Source organism: Gymnoscopelus microlampas (assembly GCF_963454915.1).
Source record: "Gymnoscopelus microlampas genome assembly, chromosome: 14".
In the NCBI taxonomy this organism is placed as follows: Eukaryota; Metazoa; Chordata; class Actinopteri; order Myctophiformes; family Myctophidae; genus Gymnoscopelus; species Gymnoscopelus microlampas.
This window is the reverse complement of record NC_139951.1, coordinates 43,880,909-43,903,930: the sequence shown is the minus strand read 5'-3', so window position 1 is coordinate 43,903,930 and position 23,022 is coordinate 43,880,909. Positions and strand designations below refer to the sequence as shown.

Here is a 23,022-nt window from a genome sequence, read left to right as displayed (position 1 = left end):
ACCTCATAAGTCCAAAACTGTTAACTTTTCAGGATTCAAATTCAAAAGCATTAAAAGTAGCAGATCTACAAGCTCGAAACGCGTCGCTTCGCGCCACGTTTCGAGCTTGTAGATCTGCTACTTTTGATGCTTTTGTGTGATGCTGTTGTATGATCAAGTAATTTCCGGAAAAAAACACAAACATTTTGAATATGGAGAAGGAGGTTTCTGCCCGACAGCAACGATATAAAAAACAAGTTTGGTTTGCGACGCGTTGTGAGCTTGTAAATCGTCTATTTCTGCTTTGCGGAATAAAAAAGAATAAAAGTGGTTAAGTGTGTGTGTGGGTTTTATAAATATTTAACCAATGACCAAGTATATACGTTTTAAAGGCATAGTTCATTTGTTTTTGTCACATTCCTAAGCTAATCATTTGTTGACCGGCAGCGGTTCCGGTAGGAGACACAAAGAGTCTCCTCTGTGTCTCCTACCAGAACCGCTGCCTACCAATCCACTGGCCATCAAATTGTTGGCTTAGGAATGCGACAAAAAACAAAAAATATCTATGAATTCAAGTCTCCATGAATAGATAGGAAAAAAAGCAATTGTTTGGGTGAACTATCCCTTTAACAAGAGCTTGTGACTGTAAATAATAACTACATTGGATCCATTGGAACATAGGTTCTCTTTTTTTGGACATGTACGGGGTTTCCACTCCGACAGTGACGATAGAGCTGTCTCCTCTGTTCTCATGTCAGGAATACTCGGCGGCTGCTTTTTTTTTGGGGTCAAGATATCAAATATCAAAATATTTCCCAGACTATTCATGGGATCCGTGCTGGAGGCACAACGGTTGACGTCGTCTTGTCAGTTTGGCTCTTTGGCTGAAAATCCCCTTCGCTTGTCTTTTGTTTTGTTGTTCCTCCAGACTGGTGATTCACCGACATGACAGACTGTTCAACACCATGCCAAGTCCAATCTGAGATATTCCCCTCCTCAAATATATGATCTCTGTCTCTGTCTCTTTATCTCTCTCTCTCTGTCTGTCTCTCTCTCGCTCTCGCTCTCTCTCTCTCTCTCTCTCTCTCTCTCTCTCTCTCTCTAATCATTTGCATTCATTTGGTATAAAACCTTTGCGACAAGTAGCAGCAACTTATTCGAGTGTAATTGAATCAAAGTCAGTTGCTCTGTTTATATGAACAGTATTTATATGTACCGGATCAGTTACAGTGCCTATATATGCTACTGTGTATTCTCTGTTTAGAGCTAAATAGCATTCCATTTTGCTCTGGTTTTGGGTAGATCTTTTCCAGTGTGTAAGATAGCTTAAGATAGCTCGCGCTCTCTCTCTCTCTCTCTCTCTCTGTCTCTCTGTCTGTCTCTCTCTCTCTCTGTCTCTCTGTCTCTCTGTCTCTCTGTCTCTCTGTCTCTCTCTCTCTCTCTCTCTCTGTCTCTATGTCTCTCTGTCTCTCATTCTCTCATTCTCTCATTCTCTCACTCTCTCTATCTCACTCTCTGTCTCTGTCTCTCACTCTCTCTTTCTCACTCTCTCTTTCTCACTCCCTGCCTCCCTTTCCAACCCCCCCCCCCTCTCTCTCTCTCTTGGTCTCAGTCCTTGCTATTAGTTAATTAGACTGTGTGTGTGAAATACTTGTGGAGTGCTTCAAAGCATCCAGTGATGTTACTGTAGGAAGGAGCTGCTCTGCCTTTTTCTTTTTCATCATCTGACACCGTTTAGTTCTTCCTGCCTCGCTCGTCTCACATCCTGCACGGCTGAAGAGTCTGTTCAAACAGACAGAGATGAAAAGACAACGTGTGTGTGTGTGCGTCCGTGCGTGCGTGTGTTCCTGTGGAGCCTCGTTGCCGCCGTTTTGACAGTGTCAAAACATCCCCACGAGACGGGATTTCTATTCATTCTCATCAAGGCGGACATTAATAACAGTGCAGATCTGGGGCAGATAATACATCCTCTCCTGTTTGTGTATGTTGTTGTATCCCTCCTCTTTCATGCCTCTCTCTGTTTATCACTGAGGTTCTGAGGAAGATTGTTTTTACTTAAGTAAAAGGAACAATACCACAATAAAAATGCTCTGTTACAAGTAGAAGGCCTGTGTTAAAAATGTTATTTGAGTAAAAAGTAGACCCAAGTAGAAGTAAAAATAAAAAAATAATAAAAATGGCTGATCTTTAAGCTCACACTACACACACTAACGGATCAACATTGAACTGAACAACTGCTGAAGTCTCACCCTATCTCTGTTCTGTCTTTCTCTCCCTCTAGTTGTCTCTTGCCCTCTGTACCCCCGTTTCTCTCTTTGATATTGATATTATTCTCATGTTCTCATTCATTCTTCCTTCATTCGCCTCCTCTCTGTCTCTCTCTCCCCCTCATCTCTCGGCGGGACACCGTTATAATGTGCATCGCTGGTAGTGTTACCTGCAGGGGGTCTATACTTTTAATGAGTGTCTGCCCTATTGTTCTCATTATGAAAATAGCCTCGCTTGTAGCGTGTTCCGCTTAGCGTGTAGCCGGGAAGTGCCAGGCTTCAGGGAACAGGAGGGCTAATATTATGGGAAGTTATCCCGCTTCACGTGAGAGATTTATACGTCTCTCCTCTGGAGGTAGCTTTTATCTGGTACGATGGTGGGGAGGACTTCTTCGACCCAGAGCCCAGCGGCTAAGCACATGCAGCACCTTTAGCCTCAATTATCTGCTTCCCGTTGGTGCTAACCGGCCGGCCTTGGCCCTCGTCTCATCTGGCATCGGTTTGAGGATGTCATGCTGAAAGTTGATTGTTTGCAACCTGTAGCTTCCACCAGATGTCTCTGAAGTTTTTGCATGCCGGGTTTTCCTGTCATGTCTCAGCTCTAGGCCAGACGGCTGAAGGCCATGCAGAGACTATGTTTTCGCCCCTATTTGTCTGTCTGTCTGTCTGTCTGTCCATCCGTCCGTCAGTGTGTCTGTCAGTTTATCTGTGAGCAGCCCAGTTGGCCAAAGAAGAACCTGCACCCCATTGTTTTCCTAATTGGACTCATGGTAGCGCTATAACAGCCCCCTTCACGCTTTGAAGTGGGCCTATAACTTCACCGTAATTCGTAACAATCGGAATAGCTTTTCCCATGGATTAATTGTATCATGAAGCATCTCTCCATATAGGCCCCGGCATTTTTCTGATTCCATTCCGATGGCTACGACCGCACTAACTAGAAAAGTGTGCACTAACTAGAAAAGGAGCGCACTTTTCTAGTCATTCTAAATGTATTTTCATTGGCCTGGGCCGTGGCGTCGCGGTCCAGGCACCCTGGTTGAAATCCCTTAACAGACAGCGTGCCGCGGGTTTGCGTCCCGTTCCCGACGGCCTTTGCTGCGTGTCTTCCCCCATCTCTCTCCCCATTTCCTGTCAGCCTACTTTCACTATCCCTCTCCCAATAAAGCTATAAAAAGCCAAAAAAAAAAATCTTTAAAAAAAAAAAAAAAAAAAGTATTTTCATCACAATAAAACAAAATGAAATTTCTCATTTCATGAGATGCTTTGAGCTGTCATTATTAGACAAAACTAAATTGTGATTTCTGCAGTGAACAGGAAATTGCATTACTGTTTTAACTTTTCTGATGTTACACATGAAGGGAAATAAATAGATAATAAACAATTGCTGAAATATGGTTGTACAATAAGATAAGACCTTTATTGATTGCCTAAGGGGAAATCAAGTGTGTGTGTGTGTGTGTGTGTGTGTGTGTGTGTGTGTGTGTGTGTGTGTGTGTGTGTGTGTGTGTGTGTGTGTGTGTGTGTGTGTGTGTGTGTGTGTGTGTGCGCGTTTACTGGGTTGAAACAGGTTGAAGACCTCTAGTCTAGCGGTTTGATGTATGGATGTGATTTAGTGATTAAGGGATCAGTGGAACGGGATTATGTCACCTCAGCATCATGTAGTATTGATGTTTTCAGGGCCATAGGCTTGTAACGGATAGGCAGTGCTAAGCAGACCAGACGACTGGCTCTGTTCAAGTCCTTGGTGGCTTTCATATAATATAATACTGCATCACCTTGTGGTCATCAAGTCCCTGTGTAGGAGTCTAGATCTGTATTATGAACATGTCGGGGAGAAACCTTGTATATCCACTGAGTGCACACTCAGTGGGTGCAATACATAATAATTTAATATGGAAGAGCGGATTGTATAAGATCATTAACATTTTTATAAGAATGTGTCTTTTTTTCTTACCCATTTAATAAATCTTAAAGCACATTATTAACCCATTAGAACCAGGAAAGCATCTGTGTAGATTTAGGGTTGGCTATTCAAAAATAGCAGGTATACATGCTCTCAGCGCGTGCCTCGCTGAGAGCATGTTGAATTATTGAATTATTACATTTTTAACACAAATCTCCCTGGCACAAAACCATTTCAAATGGGAAGTCTGCGGCCAAATACATATCATTTTGGGGGTCCTTGGCATGAAAAAGGTTTTGAGAACTACTGATTTAGAAGGCACTTGTGGAATCGGCCTCAGGTCTTAATGGGTTAAGCTTAAATTAACCCTCTGAGACACAGGTTGAGGCCACCGTGTGGCTTTTAAAACCATTGTCTAGCTGTGAGAACTTGTTTCAAGCTTAGTTGAGTTATATTGAAATGATGCATGTAATTTTTCAAAAAGTCCTCATACAACTTAATATGGTTAGAGCCTAAAATACTTGGTCGACCAAAAGGGACGCAGGGTCCCCAAAATCAATTGACCACGGTTTATTCAAAGTTTAAGTGCAAAGACACATCGACATCTTTTTGTGTTATTGACATTGTAAATGCATTCATCTGAAATCCTATATTAAAATTGCCTTCAGGGTCGGTGGACTGTGGACTGTGGACATCACAAACGTAACATCCGGACTTGCGAGGCGCACCGTTGCTCCGATCCGCACCAAACTTGGCACAAGCATGGTTCAGGGGAATGCCATCAGAATAGTCACATCAGGGGCCGTAGATCAACGCTGCGTTCCTCCAATATGCACGAAACTTGCACTAACACTGTTTAGGGGTCTGCCATGAAAATAGTCTTAACACTTCAAATGGCCATACCTGTAGCTCGCTGAGTATTGCTCTGATCGGCACAATTTAATGTAGGACTAGATTTTAGCGGCCTGCAAATCTACTTATATAAATAAGGACATTTCGTTTTCTTTGCGAATAGTTCTCTCTTGTGTTCTATCCTGGGTAGGATTTGTGCTCCCGTTTTTTCGCGAGTCGAGTTGACCTGCCACACAGGAAGTAGTGATCTGAGCCAATAAGAGTGTAGTGTCCCCTGTCTCTGAGCCAATAAGAGTGTAGTGTCCCCTGTCTCTGAGCCAATAAGAGTGTAGTGTCCCCTGTCTCTGAGCCAATAAGAGTGTAGTATCCCCTGTGTCTGAGCCAATAAGAGTGTAGTGTCCCCTGTGTCTGAGCCAATAAGAGTGTAGTGTCTCCTGTCTCTACAGCTGCAGCTCTCTCAGCATGCTGCCAACATGCACAAAAGCAACGTCCTTTAACCTATACTTGGTCAAACGGATCTCAGTTGGCTCTGTACTTGGTCTGCTCTTGTTTCCTTCTTCACCAGGGGTCTTTCTTTTTACATTAACCACTTGAACCGTAGCATCCCTATTCTGAGGGGAACGTTAACCGAAAATAGCCGACCTACAAGCTCACAACGCCTCGGCGTTGTGAGCTTCTAGATCGGCTATTTTCGGAAAAGAGATTTGGGGTAAAGGGAAAAAAGAGCAGACCAAGTACAGAGCCCACGGTAAAGTTTACTAAGTACTGAGGTTTAAGAAGTTAAATGACTGAACATGTATTTAATGTTACTAACCTTAATAAAAGATAATGTGAAAACAAATAAACACAAAACATGAATACAATTTTACACAACACTAATTATTGTGCTGTCAAACATATCTATGAAGCCATCTATGACATCTATGAAAAAGTTTCATCTACAACATCATTTTCTGCAATATGTTGGGGGGTCCCTGCTTCATCACGCTCTCAGCTAGACCTCTGTTCCCCCCTATGTTCTGCTCACAACGCGTAGCAACTCGTAGCGTTGTGAGCTTGTAGATCTGCGATTTCTGGCGAATGTACCCCTCAGAATATAGATGTTCAAGTGGTTCAAAAGAAAAGCATTTCTGCTGCACGTTTTATTCACTAATCAGAACAGACTTTGTTAATTTACTGTATGTTTCCGATTATTCCGATTAAACAGTTATTCTTCCTTTGAAGTCTTATTTGTGTCTCTTCTCATTGGTGTGTGTGGTCACCAAAGCATTTAGTTATGCTGGGTTTTTTTCTGTGGGGTTTCCCCCCCTCTCTGATTCTTCAGTGAATCTTGTTTTTCTCCTTCTGCTGCGAGAAATGTTATTTACCCCTTCTTTATTCTCCCCACGGTGGTCCCTGTTTGTCCACTTCATTTTGTTTTGTCTTCTTGTCCTTGGGTGTTGAAAGGGGTATTTCACCCCGAAAATAACGTGTTAATCTATCAATTACTCATCCCACGAAGCCTAGCATTCTTTGTTTTTGTCGCATCCCTGATCCAATATTCCAATATTTGATTGATTGAATTAATTGCGGAAAGTTGTTTGATATAACGTTCAACTCTAAAAAGAGTGTGGTTATGATCTCTAGAACAAAGGACGATCAGAAGCTCACCTTTCCCTCTTTCTCATTGGCAGGTGAAGTATTAGAGGTTGTGAAAAAGTTTAAATACCTGGGTCACATAATCGTGATGATGATGTGCAGCGCCAGTGTTGTAAACTACAATGTTAAAGTATCACTTTTTAAAACATATTGCACTCCTCTATATACAGCCCACTTGTGGTCCCGTTATAGCAATGCAAAAATGACAAAACTTCAGGTGGCATATAATGATGCTTTTTGAATATTCCTGAAACTCCCAAGATGGACTAGTGCAAGTAAAATGTTTGTGACCAGTAATGTACCCACCTTTCATGCTGTGTTGAGGAATGTTATGTTTAAATGTATGTGTAGACTGATGAAGTCAAAGAATATATTAATTACGGCCTTAACAGGGATCACACAGAGTGATACAAGGTATTCCTCATGCTTCTGGAAACACTGGAGGCAATGTTTATATGTTATCAACTGATCTCAGTCTGGTACTCAGGCTATTTATGTGTTGTTATTGTCTGTTTTGTAGCTCTGTTTTTATATGGACCTATTGTGTCTGAAATAAAGTGTATACTAATAGGAGGCCTAAGTAAAGGGTTATGGAAAAAAAAGGAAATGTTTAAACTCCAAAACAACTTTCACAGTGAAAATCCAAGGAGGACTGCACTGAGGAGGTTATAAGCTAAAGCGGATGTTTTAAATATAGTTTTGCTTAACAATTCATCAAATATTGGATTATTGGCTCAGGAATGTGACAAACCAAAACAAAAATCTCCATGAATTCACGGCTTCATGGGGTGAGTGAATTGATAGGGAAATAATACCCCTTTAAAACCTAAAACTGGACATTCTCTTCACAGATAGGAGCTAGCGACGCACCAGTTGTTGCCATGTCCGCTTATTATAAGCAACTTTGGGCCTCTTTTTCAGTAACGTTGCTTTTAAATATTGGTAGTTGCTGGCTGTGTTTTTTTGGACTTGTTTCAAAAGTGTAGTTGCTTATTTGGGCTTGTTTCAAATTGTTTAAATTATTATTTAAGCAAGTGGTTCTCAAATATTTGTCATGGACCCCCAAATTAATATGTATTTGTCCGTAACCCCAAAATGAAAATGTTCTGTGCCAGGGAGCCCCGTACCAGAGTTGTGATGTTCGAATGTTTAAAAAATCTTCCAAATATTCCACATTTTATTTCAAGATTTTTGGAAAATTGCCAATGTATAAGTAGGTTTAAAGTGCTCATGTGGCCAAGTCGCTTCTTTTGGGCTTGTTTTCATAGACCTGGTTGCTTATTTATCTCGCAAACTCTGGCAGCACTTGTAGCGACGCACTTGGTAGGCACAACAAAACGTCAACAAATCGCCCCCACAGTTTGTGGTTGGTTTGTTTGTTTGTTTTATATCTACACAGTCAGCAGTGTGTTGGAATAGCTGATGGAGCTTGTTGTGTGTTGGTGGCTAAACGTCCCTGTGAAAATGAAGGCATTAAATATTCATTAAGTTCACAGTAGGTTCTACTACAGAACTGGGAGTGCCATGAACTTTGCACGATACCATGGGCAAATGTGCACCACAAAAGAGTGATTCTATGAAGACTGTTATAAAGGAATAAACGGGAATAAACGGGACTTTGTGCAATTCGTTAACTTTTGAACTTAAAAAGTTAAGTTCAAAAGTTTAAAGAACTTAAAAACTTTGCTAGAACCCGAGGTTGTATAGCTGTCTCTGCATGATATACAAGTCCAGTTGTTGTCAATCATCTTTATTAGTTGTTCATGTGCTCTGCTGGCTTACAAAGCATACGTGCAACTTATTTATTTGTCAACAATTATCTCATGAATGCAATTAGTGCAATATCACTTATTTACAGATAACCCATTTGCCTGGCCAGTTGAAACACTTGAAAGACTTTTTTTTATCAGTGTTCGTGTAGCTCAGCCGGTAGAGCTCTTGTCTTTTAAACCACAAGGTCATGGGTATGATCCCGGGCAAGTATGAGTAGCAAGGCTTGGGTGCGGCAGGTCGCACCCAGGTACTGGGGGATGATAGTAGGTGTGGCGAGGGTCCCGACTATCGCCTGGAACAATACAATTTCTAACGCGATCCGTCATTGCAGAGTGATCGGCCATCGAAAACGCCTCGTTTCCACCACGGTAAAAAAGATATGGAGAAATGAAGCTTTTTCTCAAGGAGTTATAATGGGAGTGGACGGGAGGTAGGTTTTTTGGCACGGATCCACATCCGTCCTCTCCATTTTAGAGACTCCGTGGCTCATCCCAAAGTTGCGTTAGAGCGCCCTGTGTGGAAAAATAAATCTATTTAAAAAAGAATCTCCTCCCGTAGATCTACGGTTATGGCACTCAATGTGTTAATAATAGTATTCAATCAATCAATCAATCAATCAATCAAACGTTCATTGCATGGTGAAAGCAGGACTCAAAATCAGACTTTTAGCACACAAACCTACCAATTATTATGAATTAATGAACAAACTAACAAACTAACAAATATTCTGGTACTTATTTTTTGAGAAAGTATATTATGCTGTATTCAAGTTATATTGCCCTTTGAATTTTAACGAAGATAATCCAGCGCCACAGACATTGATGGTGTAACATAAGGCGGTGTTGTCCTAACCTTCCTCTCCTCTCGTCTCCTCTCTCCTCACAGCGTGGCGGTGGGGGTCGGTTTCTACGGCAACAGCGAGACCAACGACGGGGTGTACCAGCTGACCTATTCCTTGTACAATGCTAATCACACCCTGGGAGGAGTGGACAGTCTGGTGGGTTTCTGACACACACACACACACACACACACACACACACACACACACACACACACACACACACACACACACACACACACACACACACACACACTATGGACACGCGTTGAGATGCAGGCACGTGCACACATAGACATCAATGGGGCCTTGAGCCCCTGCCCTTTTTTGGGGGGGGCTTTTATGCCTTTATTTGACAGGACAGTAGGCTGACAGGAAATGAGGAGAGAGATGGGGGGTGACATACAGCAGAGGTCGTCGGGTTCGGGAGTTGAACCCACGACACGCTGTCAAGCTGGATTACCAGTGTATATGGTATGCGCCTGGACCGCTAGGCCAGTGGGCACCCCGTTACCCTGCCCTTTTACCCATCTGTAAATAGTAAATAGCCCTCTTCAGACCATGAACGCAGCTTTTTATAATATGGTGAAAGTAATGCAAATGCCTCCTGAATTTTGATCGATCACAGGGAGTGTTTTTGGGTTGTGGTGGTACTTGCAAAGATTGATTTTGTCAATGTGCCTCTGCCTCATAATCAGGGCAAGGTTGTGTTCCATTGTTGTAGATAACGTGCTCAAAATGTGGAGTTATTCTTTCGTGACGGGTATCATTCTCGTGTTAATTTAAAATTACTCTAAATCTGACTAGAAATGTCGAATTGGTTTTGCAGGCAAACCAAAGTGTCCTTTTTAGAAATGTCAGCCTCTGCCTCTCTTAACGTTCTCCACACGTCCGTGTTGAGATGTGTTTCAGTGGGCTTGCATCAACAGAATGGGACCACATGCAGTGACAGTGGTGTCTTAAAAGAATGGATCTGGCTGTGAGACTGCGTTTCAGATGTACAGTATATAATACCTACACTATGAGGCCCTGTTTTGGGGTCAGTGCTGGACTCACAGATCCGACATTTGTACAGTATGCGTTTTGATCCCCTTATTGTTCCTGCTTATCGATCTGATTACATTCATGTTCCTTGTTTATACTGGTTCAGTAGTTGGCAGGCAATTCAACTTAAGTCAAAAGCATATCTCTGCTGTCGGGCAGAAACCAACTATGTCCAAACTGTTCAGGAACTGTTCATTAACTGTTCAGGAAATGAAAAAAAAAACAACACAATACTACCTCATCAAAGTTGGTATGGTGACTTTATACATTGTCGGATACTTGATTGTGTCCTTATATTATCATCACTTTACCCAAATACAGCTGAGTTGGAGTTAGGTTGTTTGACCGACAGTTTGAGGATCCAATGGAGTTAGGAGGTTTAGTCAGAAGCACTTTTTAATACTTTTCATTGGTTCAATATTAAAACACACAGATCTAAAGGGTGATTCATTTCTTTATTTTTTTAAAGTTGAATAATGGAGATATGTTTTTGCCAGTGATTTGATTTCAATGACATGACTCTTGTCTCTCGAGACGTCAGGTCCCGCTAGAATCGATAAGAGAATCGATAAGCCAACACCTTATTGATTTCACATTCTCAATCACTTCAGAATCGACTCCATGATGGAATCAGTACGTCTCGATCTCCATTCCTAGTCTCCGTTGGCCAGCAGAGATCTCCTGTTGGCTGAGCTGTGTTGGTTTCGCACAAGTAAGGGTTATAATATATTCACAAACTGTACGACCTCTTACCTCATATACCTCATCATAAATAAAAACAGGTCTGACCAATGTTTACAAACCACCATTTGATGAGATTTTGTCTCTCAGACCCAAGACTTAGAATATTTTGTTATCGTTGGATAAGATTTTGTCCATAATTCCATATATTGATGTGGTACCAATAGGAGAGTTAAACACAACAGGCACACGTTGATCAAAATATCAATTCTTTAATTAAGTAATGCAGATGTTTAACAATAATTTAGCTCTTGAGAGCGTAAAATGAAACCAAATGGACCCGTAAGGGTCCATTTGGTTTCATTGTACACGCTCAAGAGTTAAAGATCTATAAGGGTCCATTTGGTTACCAACTCTCCATCATTTAGCCGGGGACCACCTGGAACCCCCTCAAGGACCACTGGTGGTCCCCGGACCACTGGTTTAGAACCACTGGTCTAACACTGTTAGTCATTCTATCAAGAGCCGAGTCAATCACCAAGAAAACAAAAACATGCCAACCACCGCTGCTATTTATGTTTTATTTGTGGTTGATGTGGAGGGCACCCTGTTTGTTTACAACAAAACATGACTTTGGGAACGTATTAACGTTAATAACTTAATGGAATCCCAGTGACAGCCGATGTAGATCAAATCCCAGATGTTTGCAGTCTGCTGACGGGGGGGATTATCTCCTTGTGTGACAGACACTAATGGCTGTCCTCTAGGATTTATTCAGTGAAAGCCCCCCAAACCTCATTTATGCTTCAGCACATAATGAAGGCCACATCATAATAGTGTGATTTACAGGCAGCGCTATCTGTCTGTAGCCTGTATATGAGCTCATCTATGACATGTTGGTCCTGTCACCATCCTGACGTTTCACTTGACGATTCCATTGTCACAGAAAATAATTGCTATTAACGATTTTAATTGCGTTTTTGGCATTGAGCGTCGGAACATTATAATTGGAAAACACATTTCTGTTTGGATTTCAGGCTTCGTAAACAACAGTATGACAGACATTAATGGCAGTCCTCTGGATTTATTCATTTTTTGTTTCAGCACATTAATGATGGCACATCAAATAGTGTGATTTACACAGCAGTGTGTAATAGTGTGATTTACACAGCAGTGTGTAAGAGCTAATCTGCAGGGACAGGGCCTCCTCTGGATGCTCACACACCACTTAGCAGCATTCATTCTTTCATAGTCAGTGGTGGTGGACAGTAAAAAAAGGACAGTACTTGAGTACTGTACTTTTTGAGTATCTGTATACTTGAGTACAGTTATTATTATACGTTTCTAGGAAGGGTAAAAAATACATTGTGAATTAACCACGTAGGTCAAAGCTCTACAAGATCTACAAGTTCACAACGCATCACAATGCGACACATTGTGAGCTTGTCGATCTACTATTTTTACTATTATTGATATCTTTTGAACATTTCTGGAAAATCTGATAAAACATTTTTTAGCAAAAAAATAAAAAAGCAATTATTTCCCAGACATTTTCTGAATTCCAATACAGCAGTGCAATGATATAAAAAAAAGAAGAAAATGTACTTTGTAATTTGTACCTTTGAATACTTTAGCAATATTATTCCATTACTTTAACTCAAATTTGACAGAGCAAACTTTCACTTTTAGTAGAGTAACATTTAACCAGGAGGAGTATCTATACTTTGACTGAAGTACAGGGGCGTTGAGTAGCCTACTTTGTCCACCACGGCAGCACGTTATAGACTCTTAAGGAGGTCTAGTCCTCCTCGGAGCGGGGTCCGGGGACAAAGAGGCCAGTGTGGTGCACACAGCTCCCTGTGCCCCCCCACCCCCCCACCCCACATAATCAGGCATGAGCCCAGGAGACAAAAGGCTTTGATGGGGATGAACAGGAGGCCAAATGCTGGCTCTCCTGATTGGCAGTTCCTCGTATTGAGACCCTGCATTGAAGTGCTTCTCAATCTCATCCACAACAATGGTTCCGTTTGGCTTTTGGCCCGACGACATAAAGCCTCCCCCCCCCCCCTTGTGTGCAGGGTGCTGTCCGGAGACCAATGAATTAAAGCCAGATGTATAAATCATCATACGGCGGTGTCGCGTGGCGGAAATAGGCGATCTACAAGCCCGCAAGGCGTCGCGTCCGCGACGCCTTGCGGGCTTGTAGATCGGCTATTTCCCGGGTGCAAGACACCGAGGTACAACGGAGGGTAAATATAGGCATTAGCATCCAAATGGTGGCTTCTGTAAGAGCGGAAGGAAGGGAGAGAACTCAGAACCGCTCATTATCGGCGGGGACCTTTTTCTCAGCCCCCTGATTAAGACATTGATTAGTTCTGGTCTGGACCGTATTGGTCCGTATGGTGCGCGTGCACGAAGGTGCACATGCGCGCGTGTGTGTGCGCTGGGACATGAGGTATCAAACATACACCATCAACATGCACACACACACACACACACGCACGCACGCACGCACGCACGCACGCGCGCGCGCATACATATACATATGCACGCTCAGTAGGTAGAGCGAATCGATTGCCGTCTCCTCCTGGCTCTGTGCCAGTGTGTCCTTGAGCAAGACGCTTAACCCCTATAGCTGCTCGCGACAAGGCGGTCGGTGCCTTGCATGGCTTCCTGTCAATGTGCGTGTGAATTTGTGTGTGAATGTAAAGGACATTGTAAAGCACTTTAGGTAAAAGGCGCTAAATGCACCATTTACCATTTACACACACAGATGCATTGCACGCTCTCTCTCTCCCAGGCTCTGAATGTATACCGTTGCTGTCGGGCAGAAACCTCTTATCTCCATATTCTAGCTTGTGTTGTTTTTTCGTAAATTAACGCATTGATCATACTACAGTGTCACACAAAAGTAGCCTTAGATCAAGACTATCGTAGATGTATTTTATCGATTTTTATATCTACGAGAGTCTTAGTGACTACCCCCCAGTGCACCCTGGACTTTCACCAGTAAAGCCTGTATTTATTGTAAAATATGGACTAATACATTGCACAAAGACTCCGGACCGCTAGTTAACATTTTGGGCAACCAGTTAAGCACCTTATATTTTGCATTTGAACATTTTGGAGAATTTTTGGAGAAATACAGGCTTTACTGGTGAAAGTCCACGGTGCACTGGGGTGTGGTCGCTAAGACTCTTGTAAATATAAAAATGACAAAATCGATAAAAATACATCTACAATATTCTTGATCTAAGGCTAACACAAAAGCATAAAAAGTAGTAGATATACAAGCTCGAAGCGAGGTGACGCGTTTTGAGCTTGTAGATCTACTACTTTTTCTATTTTTAATTTTGAAGTTTTGGACATATGAGGTTTCCACCCGACAGAGACGATATAGGAAAATAATCAGATAGCACAGGGTCTAACGGGTGCAAATTGGGGGCCATTGGTTTCACACAGAGAAAGACAGAAAACGCTAAGTTTGAACAACACTGGTATACATGGGGGAAGGCTGTTTAAGTGGAAATGCTTTATCTGTGTGCTGTGATGTCATTTGATGTGGTATGTGAAGTGTCCAGGCTAATAATAAAGTCCATTGTTTGCAGTGGGTGACTGCATGCCGTCTGCCAGCAGTCTGCAGTGCGGAGGAGGGTTCATGTCCGGGTCAGTCAGCGAGCGTTCAACCGGAGAGTTCAACACCGGTTGAGGCGCAGGCCACCGGCATAATTACAAACATAATATTGTTGCTGTCAGACAGAAAACCTTGTATATCACCATATTATGTAATACCCTACTTCGTCATACTTACTGTAGCTTGATGTACAAGCTCACAATGTGTTGCATTGTGACGCATTGTGAGCTTGTAGATCAGCGATTTTCACAATTTCTGGACATTTTCTTTCCATTTCCTGTAAAGGAACGGTGTTGGACGTACAAGATTTACACCCGACAGACGATAATATTCATCTCAGGCAGAAACCTTGCATCACCATAATTCAACTTTTTTTTATTAATGCCCTACTTTGTCACACAAAAGTAGCGAAAATAGCCCATCTACAATCTCTATTCTGAAGGTGTATCTGTGGGTTTTATAAATATTGAACCAATGAAAAGTACAGTATTAACAAGAGCTTGTGTCTAAATAATAACCCCATTGGATCCATTGGAATCCACTATTATTATTATTATTATTTTAATTTCCTGAAAAGTGACAGTTTTGGACATGCAAGGTTTCCACCCGACAACGACAAACTTTCCGGTTATAAAAAAAAAGCTGATAACAAATTGGAAGGAACAATGAAAGAGTTTACTGGACACACTTAACAACTTGGGTTTTCTTCATGAATTTCTCAAAGGCCATGTGGAACAAGAGGTTGAACGAGCTGGTCAAAGCAAAGAAAAATAAGCCAGGGAGACGCTACTATACTTACTTACTGCTACACTATCTGAGCAGTCAAACAAAAAATACAGTTTACTCTTATATACTGTACTGTACAAGACTTATTAATGAGGACCGCCTTGTGACCTTGTAACCTTGTTGAAAGACTTGGCTGATGATCTGAAGGTGGAGGATTTCCAAGTGTGTGGTGTTAGGATGGAGCATAGCAGCCCAATGAGGCCATGTGATCTAACATGAACTGTGTGTGTGTGTGTGTGTGTGTGTGTGTGTGTGTGTGTGTGTGTGTGTGTGTGTGTGTGTGTGTGTGTGTGTGTGTGTGTGTGTGTGTGTGTGTGTGTGTGTGTGTGTGTACACAGTATCTGTGTGTTGTGCATGCATGAGTGAGTACATTCATCATGTGCTTAATTTGCACTTGCATTTTGTGTATGCATGCGTGTACGTGTTGTGCTGTATGTATGTATGTATGTATGTACGTACTAGGCCTGCAACTCTCAATTATTTCCTTGCATGTTGTTTGATAAAGTTATATTTGTATATATCAACGAATCAAATTGAAAAAATACGAATAGATGTTTTAAATAATAGAGTATATCAGGCCTAAAAGCCAAACGGAAATGTTCCAATGTTCCAACGACAGAAACACAATTAAATCGTTAATCGCAAATTATTTGAGCGACAATTAATCGTCATGATAAATGTCATAATTGTGACAGCCCTACATACCTACGTATGCATGCAAGGTCTCTGCATTGTGGGAAACCTATTATTGACCAAACGATGTATAGACGGTATTCTACGAAGCCAGGTGGAATTGTTTGCTGTTCTCTAAGTCTCAGATAATTCTGTCTGTATCCCACTGCATGATATCTTGACGTGCGGTCTTGAAAAACAGCTTTGACATCTTAACACGAGTGTCTGAGTAGGTGTATACTACTACTGTACTTACAGGCCAGACACCGTTGAGTCGCATGTCTAATGGACACTTACTCCTCTCTCTACACATGAGTGGGCAATTAAAGTGCAAAAAAAAGCTAAAAGTGCTAGCGCTGAGCGGGAGGCCAGCTATTCGTTTAAGCACGCTCTCATCTCCCCTCTAAAAGCCAGTTGTGGATTTGCAGAGGAATTCAAGTCTACTGAATTGTTCTCTTTAATGGCTACGCCTCGTAGCGTTTATGGCTAACCACTCTGCGCAGTGTTGCGTCCCCACTTCCTCAGTGGTGGACATAACAAAGTACTTTTAGTCGAGTACTGTACTTAAGTAGAGTATCTGTGCTTAACGTGTGTATTTGTATTTTTAGATACTAGACAAAAATCATGCTTTTTACTTTTTATTTTTCTAGGAAGGGAAAAAGCACATTATGAATTAACCACTTTAGCCCTATTTCAAATAGCAAAAAAAAAGTTCTACTTTGTTAGAAAATGTCTGGAAAATCTTAGAGTTTTGGGGGAGACAATGACTACAATAGATTTATGCATTGATATTAAAAAAGAAAATATACTTTATAATTTGCACCTTTGAAGACTTTTAACACATTGATTGCCTAGATCAAGTTAACTCGTTTTTAGTTTTTCATCACTTGATTGCCAAGAACGAGTTAACTCGTTTTTGTTTGTTTTTTAATTTGACCCAAAGACCAAGGAGATATGATTTGTCGAAGATCTAGACTCCTATCCACTTCCTTGTTAACTTAAAACTTTAAAATTCTGTATCTCGGCTCTTGAGTACTTTTTTTTTTCATTGAAAAATCTCTGGCATGAATAATAATAGGCAGTGAAAATAATTCAGGCAGTGAATGTGTTAATCATGTACTTTTGAATACAATACAAATAATTAATATTTGACTGAGCAGCTTTCACTTGTAGTTGAGTCATTTTTTTTACCTGGAGTATCTATACTTTGATTGAAGTACTGAAGTTGAGTATTTCTTTGTTCCCCTCTGTTTATGCTAACCACTCTGTATAGTGCTGCTGTCCCCACTTCCTTAATATTGGTGCACAACCCAGCTGTGCAAGCCACCGTGTTTCCGAAAGTCGTGATTTAGCGCCTTTTATAATGTTTGTTATTCTGTCTCCAAAGCCATAAATGCCTTTATAAACACATCTCTTGGACTTCCCTGGTTTTGGCCGCTGATAAAGCTTCCAGTGTTGTTGTTTTCCCACTTCCTCACTGGAGTGTGGCGGACATCATGTGTCTGTCTCTGAGCCAAGGTCATTATCCTGTAGCATTTTTTATTGTCTGAATTCCTAAGGCTTTAAGGCTTAAATTTAGTTTAGTTTGTATTAGTTTTAGTTTTGTTTTAATAGCATCTTTAAGTTTTGTTTTAATATCATAAAAACAAGCTAAAATATAGCTGCAAGCAGCGATAATACGGGGCCAGTGAATAGAGAGAGAGAGAGACATGGAAACGGAATAGATTGAAGAGAGAGAGAGTGACATGGAAACAATAGATTGATGAGAGAGAGAGATGGAAACATAATGGTTTGATTGGACATCTCAACCTACTGCCATTAACAGGATTCGAACTCTCAACCTTCAGACTAATAGGCTGCAACACTACCTATAGTGCTATAGCTTTGTCCAGGCTGATATTGTCTGTTGAAGATCATAAACTCTTGCCTTCTTTCATGAACCAAGCCCCTGTTTCACTAACACTAAGATCACTCGTTCACAAACCATTTACCAATGAAGAAATTGTACATCTCCTCAGAACCAAAACTAGTGAAAGTAGCCGATCTACAAGCTCACAAACCATGAAATGAACTGGCGACCTTGAGATTGTGAGGCATTCATTTAAGGGAGACGCCATTGGCCCAACAGACAAGTAACTGTGAAAAAGGAGATCACACAGATGATACAGTTTCACGCAAATAGCTGAAAAATCCTGGGTTTAAGTGTTTTTCAAACTGCTCAAAATTGCGGACAATCTAAGGGCGGAGCTTAATGGTCAAATCGATACGTGTGTTCCTCATGAGTCAAGGCACATGTGTAAGCAAGTTTCACGACTTTCGGCCAAACCAGGCATGACTTATGCCTGTTTAAAGTCTGCCTTTTCAAAAAATTGCTATAGCGCCCCCTTTTGGCCAATTGGAGTGAGATTGGTTTCAGTGATATTTGGAATGACCCTGTACATTTCTGCAAAGTTTCAAAGAAATGTGAGTCTGCATGTATGTTTTAGGCACAGATGAATAATTTTCATAAAACTGTAATAGTTAAAATCTATCTCCTCCTGGGATTTTTGAGCAATCTGCACGAAACGTTTAACACTTGAACTTTGGACCACTGCCTACAAAAATTTCCAACGGATTTTCCATAAGTGAAAAAATGCAGAAGTTAGGAGCCAATGACTGTTTTACATATAATTCAAAATGGTGGGCGATCTAAAGGTCAGAGGTCAAAAGTCAGACCACAAAAGTTGTCGGGCATGAAGAGACGCATGTGTGTATCGAAGTTTCATGGTTGTAGGTCAAACAGGGCATGAGTTGTACCTGTTCAAAGTTGGCACTTTCAATTGAGTGCTATAGCGCCACCCTTTGACGAATGAGTGTGAGAATTATTTCTTGGTAGTTTTTCATGAGCATCTACCATATGGCCGAGTTTCGTAAAAAGCGTATGCACGGTTAAGCCAGAACTGGCAAAAACAAGTATTTTTCAAACTGCTCAAAATTGCGGAAAATCTAAGGGTGGAGCTTAATGGTCAAATCGATACGTGTGTTCCTCATGAGTCAAGGCACATGTGTAAGCAAGTTTCACGACTTTCGGCCAAACGAGGCATGACTTATGCCTGTTTAAAGTCTGCCTTTTCAAAAAATTGCTATAACGCCCCCTTTTGGCCAATTGGAGTAAGATTGGTTTCAGTGATATTTGGAATGACCCTGTACATTTCTGCAAAGTTTCAAAGAAATGTGAGTCTGCATGTATGTTTTAGGCACAGATTAATAATTTTCATAAAACTGTAATAGTTAAAATCTATCTCCTCCTGGGATTTTTGAGCAATCTGCACGAAACGTTTGACACTTGAACTTTGGACCACTGCCTACAAAAATTTCCAACGGATTTTCCATAAGTGAAAAAATGCAGAAGTTAGGAGCCAATGACTGTTTTTCATATAATTCAAAATGGTGGGAGATCTAAAGGTCAGAGGTCAAAAGTCAGAGGGTGAAAGTTGTTCAGCATGAGGAGACGCATATGTGTATCCAAGTTTCATGGCTGTAGGTCAAACAGGGCATGAGTTGTACCTGTTCAAAGTTGCCATTTTCAATTAAGTGCTATAGCGCCACCTTTGGACGAAAGATTGTGAGAATTATTTCTTGATCGTTTTTCATGACCATCTACCATATGTCCGAGTTTCGTAAAAAGCGACAGCGCGGTTCAGCCAGAACTGCGAAAAGTGGCAGAAGTGACAGAATAAAGCGAATAATAAAACAGGTCCAGAGCTGAGCTCTGGCCCCGTAAAAACAAGCTCAAAACGCGTCGTTGCGCGCCTTGTTTCACGCCTCATTTTGAGCTTATGGATCTGCTACTTTAGATGCTTTTGTGTGAGGCTTTAGTATGATCAAGTAGAACATTCATTTACGAAAAAACACAAAAAGTTACAATATGGAGATAAGAGTTTTCTGCCCGACAGCAACAATATAATATAATGTAATCCTATCCTACTATAAAATGAAGGAACCTCTGTCCGTCGTTCTGTCTTATCCGCATTTTTCTCCCTCAAAAGGTTGAGCCAATTGAGGGAGTTGACTAATTGATCTGAACTTACACATGGGCATTGATGATTGGTATATGAAGACAGTGAAGACAGACCATTTTTCACTTTCCCCAAATTTACGCTGTTTATTTGCTTTTTTGTGAATCATCCTCGTAGACTATGGGATCTGCAGTCGTGGTTGCAGTCCCATAGCTCCGACGGACGGTGGGTGGAAATGGCTGGTATGGACTAGTATAATTTCATTGCTGTCGGGCAGAAACCTCTTATCTACGTTTTTGTTTTGTAAATGAATGCCCTACTTGATCATACTACAGCGTCTCACAAAAGCATCGAAAGTATCAAATATACAAGCTCGAAACGTGGCGTGAAGCGCTGCGTTTTGAGCTTGTACATCTGATACTTTTGCTATTTGTGAATTTGAATCCTGAAAAGTAACAGTTGTGGACATATGAGGTTTCCACCCGTTGTATAATATAATATAATATTGGGTATTTTTCAGAGGTGAGATTCACAATATCCAGAAAACGTATTGTGCAACAATTACTCATCCGAACCAAAGGGTCCATTTTATGCACTCTGAGAGTTAAATGAATCTCTCACAATGTGGTGAAAGACAAAATAAGGGGAAAAAGCACGAGAAGAATGAGCGCTTCCGCTCGGCTGACGTGCTTAACGCGGCGGGGTGAGATGGTCTCCATCTTGAGGGTCTACAGAGGCACTTTAGAGCCCTGTTCCATTTCACACTCCAGCTCTTCCATTCAACTTTAATTGTACAGAAGCCTCCATATCGGTCGGTAGGAGCTGCAGGAATCAGTCACAGCTCATGGAGAAGCCATGTTCATGTGCCTGAAGAGCCGTCTCCAAGCTGACAGCTGTGTGTATATATATACATGCAGGGAACCATGTGTGGGTTACCCTGCTTTTCCCCAGAGTTGTGAAATAAGCACTTGCTCGTGACTTATGTAATTTAATAGGAAGGACCCAGAAACTCCTTTTTTTATTGTATTTTTTTTGTTTTTTGAATCTCTTTTTCTGCCGTCTGTCTGTCTGTCTGTCTGTCTGTCTGTCTGTCTGTCTGTCTGTCTGTCTGTCTGTCTGTCTGTCTGTCTGTCCGTCCACACACCCTCCCTCCCTCCCCACACTGCAGCTTCATGGCAGCCTTTACTTTTTTATCTCTGATCTAAACCCAGGTGTGATATATTAATGATTATATTATTAGCTTTGTCGCCTAGGCTCTGTCCTCGTTTGTCACGGGTGTGGTCGTTTGGTGGAGTGTTGTTTGTGTTGTGTATCATTAGTCATGTTCAAGCACATCAAAGTGCTGCCAATACGCCATGTATCAAATAGCTTGTTGTTTAAGATGTTAGGGCTACAGAGAATGGTTGTCTTTCTTCACCATAAACAGCAGACAAAGATTTATGCAACACTCTTGATGAACTAGGCTATTCATTTATGAAAAAACTTGGAATATGGAAGGTTTCTGCCTGACAGCAAAGATATAGTCTTTATGGCTTTGGCTGCAGATAACCACATTTGAGAAACACTGGACTAAACCATGCAAACCTAGATAACATTGCCGCAATCACTCCAATTCTCCCATACGTAGATGCTCCAATCAAATGATTACCATAACCATATTTCTTTTTCCCCGTAATCAGGCATTTAGTGTGCATGTATACAGTACAAAATGCAATACAAAGTATGCAGAGAAGTAGACCCCTCCTCCTTGGAAATGGTATTGCTCTGATTGGTCTAGATCAGTGGTTTTCAACCCTTTTTTCATATCAAGGTCCATTATTTATTCTGCATTTGAGCCGCTATGGACCACCATTTGATGAGATTTAGACTCTCAGATCCAACACTTGGAATATTTTGTTACCGTTGGATAAGATTTTGTCCACAATTCCATGCTGTACTGATGTTGGTACCATAGGAGAGATGACAGGCCAACGTTGATCAAAATAACAATTATTTAATTAAGTAATGCAGATTTTTAACAATTCTTTAACTCTTGAGAGCGTAACATGAAACCAAATGGACCCTTACGGGTCCATTTGGTTTCATGTTACGCTCTCAAGAGTTAAAGATCTATAAGGGTCCATTTGGTTACCAACTCTCCATCATTTAGCTGGCGACCACCTGGAACCCCCCTCAAGGACCACTGGTTGTCCCCGGACCACTGGTTGAGAACCACTGGTCGAGATGACTTGCATGCAGAGGATCAAACTGTACAGTGTAGGGGTGTGCCGATATATCGTCCCGCGATATATCGCGATACGTTTTCGCGACGATATGTATCGTTTTGGAGAAAAAAAAATATCGTTTTTGAAAAAAAAAAAAAAAAAAATGTTTTTTTTTTACAATCATAATAATCAGGCATACAAACGGCCCCGAAGTGAAAAGAGTGACAACATGTTTTTTTCTCGGGTCAGGTGTCATACTATTTGGATTCAAAACGGCTATTGTAGCTGAAAAGCTACAAGTTTGCATGTCTGAATAATGCAAAAACAGAATTATTTGTTTGCATTTTCTTTTTTTCTCCTCCATATATTTTCATAATAAAAAAAGTGCGTATCGTATCGTATCGAAATCGTATCGAAGTTGTGAGCCAAATATCGTATCGTATCGTTTCGTGAAATTAGTGTATCGGCACACCCCTAGTACAGTGATTAGAGAGACTAGCTGTGTCCCCAGGCTCTCCAGATAAGATGCTCAGTGAGCAGCCAGAGAACAGTCACAGCCTCTCGTCTGTTGACCACGATCACATCTCCCACAGTTCCACAGGGCGGTTAGCAGTGGTGGAATATATCTTAACCCATTCAATGCAGGAACGCATAGCTGTGTCATTTTAGATTTTTACCATTATTTTATACTTTGGGCTATTCATAAATGGCAGATCTACAAGCTCATAGCGTGGCACTGACATTTGTGCA

The 23,022-nt window shown here is 41.3% G+C and overlaps 1 protein-coding gene across 1 annotated transcript in view; it reads left to right on the top strand.

Moving 5' to 3' along the window:
- The window catches only part of LOC311060490 (protein tweety homolog 2-like), a 131,240-nt gene that overhangs the window by 54,075 nt on the left and 54,143 nt on the right, over positions 1–23,022 (top strand). Inside the window, exon 3 of the mRNA XM_084078686.1 lies at positions 9,301–9,412. Within this exon, the coding sequence (XP_083934812.1) occupies positions 9,301–9,412 (112 nt within the window). The remainder of the gene's footprint in view (positions 1–9,300; positions 9,413–23,022) is intronic.